The sequence below is a fragment of the Apaloderma vittatum genome, unplaced genomic scaffold, assembly GCF_000703405.1.
Source record: "Apaloderma vittatum isolate BGI_N311 unplaced genomic scaffold, ASM70340v1 scaffold6427, whole genome shotgun sequence".
Classification (NCBI taxonomy): Eukaryota; Metazoa; Chordata; class Aves; order Trogoniformes; family Trogonidae; genus Apaloderma; species Apaloderma vittatum.
The window spans coordinates 16807-20207 of NW_009727744.1; the positions used below are offsets into that span (position 1 = coordinate 16807).

Consider the following 3401-nt stretch of genomic DNA (forward strand, 5'->3'; position numbering starts at 1 on the left):
GGGGAACCCCGCACGGGGGCAGTTAGCCGCCAGAGCCTGTAGCCCATGGAGAGAGGAATGCCCACGCTGGAGCAGGTTGGCTGGTGGGACTTTTGTGACGCCGCAGTGGACTCACGCTGGAGCAGTTTTCCCCTGAAGGACTGCACCCCAGACTCACATTGGGGTGGATTGCCCCTCGTGAGAGGACTCATGTTGGGCAGTTTGTGACAAATTGCCCTTCATGAGAGGACTGAGGTTGGAGAAAGGTGTGTGAAGATTGTCTCCCGTGAGAGGGACCCCACAGTGGCCCAGGGGAAGAGTGAGGATACCACCCACCAGAGTGAAGGAGCAGCGGTGGAACCAACATCGGATGAACTGACTGTAATCCCCACTCTCTGTCCCCCTGCGCCGGTCGAGGGGAGGAGATGGATAAACCGGGATTGATGTTTTGCACAGGAAGAAGGGAGGGATGGGGGGAAGGTGTTATTTTTTTTTTTAAGATCTGTTTTTATTTCTCACTACTCTTCTCTGATTTGTTCTTTTAATAAATTTAACTGATTTCCCCAAAACTGAGTCTGTTTTGCCTGGAATGGTAGATGTCTGTGATCTCCCTGTCCTTATCTCAAACCATGGCCCCGTCGATATATTTTCTCCCCTGTCTAGCAGAGAAGGGGGAGTGATAAAGCGTCTGTGTGGGCACCTGGCCAGGGTGAAACCACTACACTGTTTCATGGACACAGCTCCAGCTGTGATTGGATCATGCAGAGCCAGCCCCAGGAAGGCTCAATATGCAGCAAAGTGACAATTGCTTTTCAGGCAGCCTAGGGCCAAACAGCCTGGCCTCTACTAGCTCTGTTTAAAACAGAAGAAACATGGATTAATGTTTTTATTTCCCTAGCGTTCTGCCTAGTGAAAGGTGCTTCCCTCCATTATTGGAATTCTTTCCAGGATGGAGCTGTAGATTGAGAGACACTTGGAGGATTTCAAATAGGCAGCACTGGACATAATTTTCTCTCCCACCTAGGGTAAGGAGATTTCGGGAAAATTCCTGATTTGCCATCACTGGGGAAATACGCTGTGCACAAAGACCATGTCTCTTTATGGAGTTTAAATCCCCTGGTCTTGTCTTGTGGTACAGAATTGCTTCCCTGGGGCTGAGCCAAAAAGGCTCCAAGCAAGCTCAGAGCCACTGTCTTCATTCACACAAGTTTGTACTTTATTCCAGGAAATAATGCAGCACAGCTTTCCTGGCTGGATACATGGCTGTTTTCAGACTGTGTGATAGAAGGAGAATGGGGGGAGACAGAGCAATTTCAGGTTAATGCCTGAAAGATGTCTCTGACAACATTGAGAGCTGAGACACAACAGGCTGGAAGATGCGCAGTGGGGCTCCCAAGCCTGCCTGCTGCTTCTGCCCCTGCCAGAGGGACTGGTGGGAGCCCCCATCTCTCCCTGCCATGTAGGGGTTCACACTGTTTGCCTTTAGAGTCCTGTGCTGCCCAGCTGGGCTTCTCCGAAGGAGTCATCCAGCCCCATTGCTCCTTTCGCAGGAGGAAACTCAAATTCAGGCAGAATTAGAACCAAAACTCATGTTTGAGGTGATGCCCAGAGCTAGTGGGGAGGTTCCGGCTGGATCCACACCTGCCACTCACTGCTCCAGCATGCATCTCCACTGCCTGAAACCAAGCCCAGATCTGGACACTGTGACCTCCACAGGTGTTTCTTTCTGACACACTGGAGCTGGTTCCCAGCACTAAGGTGGATGCTCAGGGGTCAGCTCTCTGCAGGGCCATGGCTCTCCCACCTTCGCCTTGCCATGTGCCTCGATTTCCCTCGGAGCCTTGTGCAGAGCCATCTCCCTGGCACAAGGTGCCCTCTGTCTCTCTCTTGGCCACCAGAGCTCTGCTCCAGCCAGTCCCAGCCCAGCGAGCACAGCATAGCCAGGAGGAAGAGAAACACGTCTTACATAAGCCAGGCATTTAAGGGCTTTACACGTGAGGGTGGATTTTCCTCCCTCTCCCGGGAGCCTTATAAGAAGCGTGTGCACTCTGAGGCTTTCAAAGGCAGCACACAGGACCATGGTGAGAGCTGACTTTAACACTGGCCTGAGTTCAAGCCAGTAACTGAGTTCAGCATTGCCTGACCCCACCGACAAGGACATCCAGGACTGAAAACAACGTGATCACATGGAGGAAAAGCTTTGGAAGGATCATTGTGGGCTCCTTAACACGAATGAAGAAAATGAGCTGGTAAGGAGTGGGGGACTGGACTGGGTTTTGACCTTCTTGCGCACCTCTTTTCCCACGTGCCTATTTTGACTGAGCCTTCACTACTTCTTCACCTCATTCTCCATTCGGGTGCTATCTCTTCAACATAGCCTTGATGAAGGCAAAACTCTGGATCAGTCCTTGATGCCTTTGAGGTTAATTCTTGCAAACTAAGGGCTCAGTGCAGAACGCAGCACTTCAGTCCAGATGCATGAAAGATCAAAGAGACCTCTTTGCCCACCAGAAGTCATCTGGCCAGGGAGCAGTGTCCCTTTCCCCACTGTCTGCTCCATTGCCTTTTCCATCCTAATGGTGAGGATCTCTACTTGTGGGTACACTTTCCCTTACTGGGTCATCATATATGAAAAAGCAAGTAATAGGGAACATGCTTTCAAGTGAGTTTTATCCTGGACAATTTTCTGAAGTAGTGATTAAATCACATCTCCTGAAACACAGGGTCTTTGTTGCTTAGCAGGTCTGGGAAGATTGGGCAGACCACCAAAGTCTACAGCAGATCTGACGGCAGAAATCCCTTGTTTTTCAGTCTATTACAGCAGCTTTTATGAAGCTGCTCTGTCCTTATAAGTTTGTTGGGTCTTTTTTATTAATCTTAATTGAATCTACTTTCTGTCTGTGATTTATTATTGATTATGTGCAGCAACCTGGAAGGGCTGCAGTAAGTGCTTTGCAAACACAATGAGCTGGAAACTCTATCTGCTAATGTGGAATGATTACATACAATTTGGTGAGGGTGGGAGTAAGACTTTCTCCTCTAGGTTTCTAAGGAACAGCTGGATTCCAGATATTTTCAGTGTATAGAGGGGGCACTGGAGCAGATGCCTCTGCCCAGGTGTAAAACATAGTCCTGTCACTCCTGTATTTGCTAGAGATACGTATGTGCTGCATGCGCTGGAAGCACAGGAGCACACTCCCCCAGGACAGGAGTCTCTGTCCTCTGCAAGCAGTGGCTTCTGGCATCTCAGCTCTGGGGACTGAGAAAGTGCCTCTGTCCTGGGGATGCAGGTGCTCAGGGCATGCATAGGTGGGGCAGATCCTGCCCGGCAGAGAGCATCTGCACCTCTGTATCAGCATTGCTTCCAGGGCTACTAATAGGAGCGGGGCTTGAGCTTCCCTGTTGTATTCAGTAAATTCCTG

At 50.1% G+C, this 3401-nt stretch overlaps 1 protein-coding gene across 1 annotated transcript in view; it reads left to right on the top strand.

The window, feature by feature from the left end:
• The first annotated feature begins 2165 nt into the window (after window positions 1-2165).
• The window catches only part of ATP13A5 (ATPase type 13A5), a 33436-nt gene continuing 32200 nt past the window's right edge, over window positions 2166-3401 (top strand). Inside the window, exon 1 of the mRNA XM_009873786.1 lies at window positions 2166-2228. Coding sequence (XP_009872088.1) covers window positions 2166-2228 — 63 coding nt within the window. The remainder of the gene's footprint in view (window positions 2229-3401) is intronic.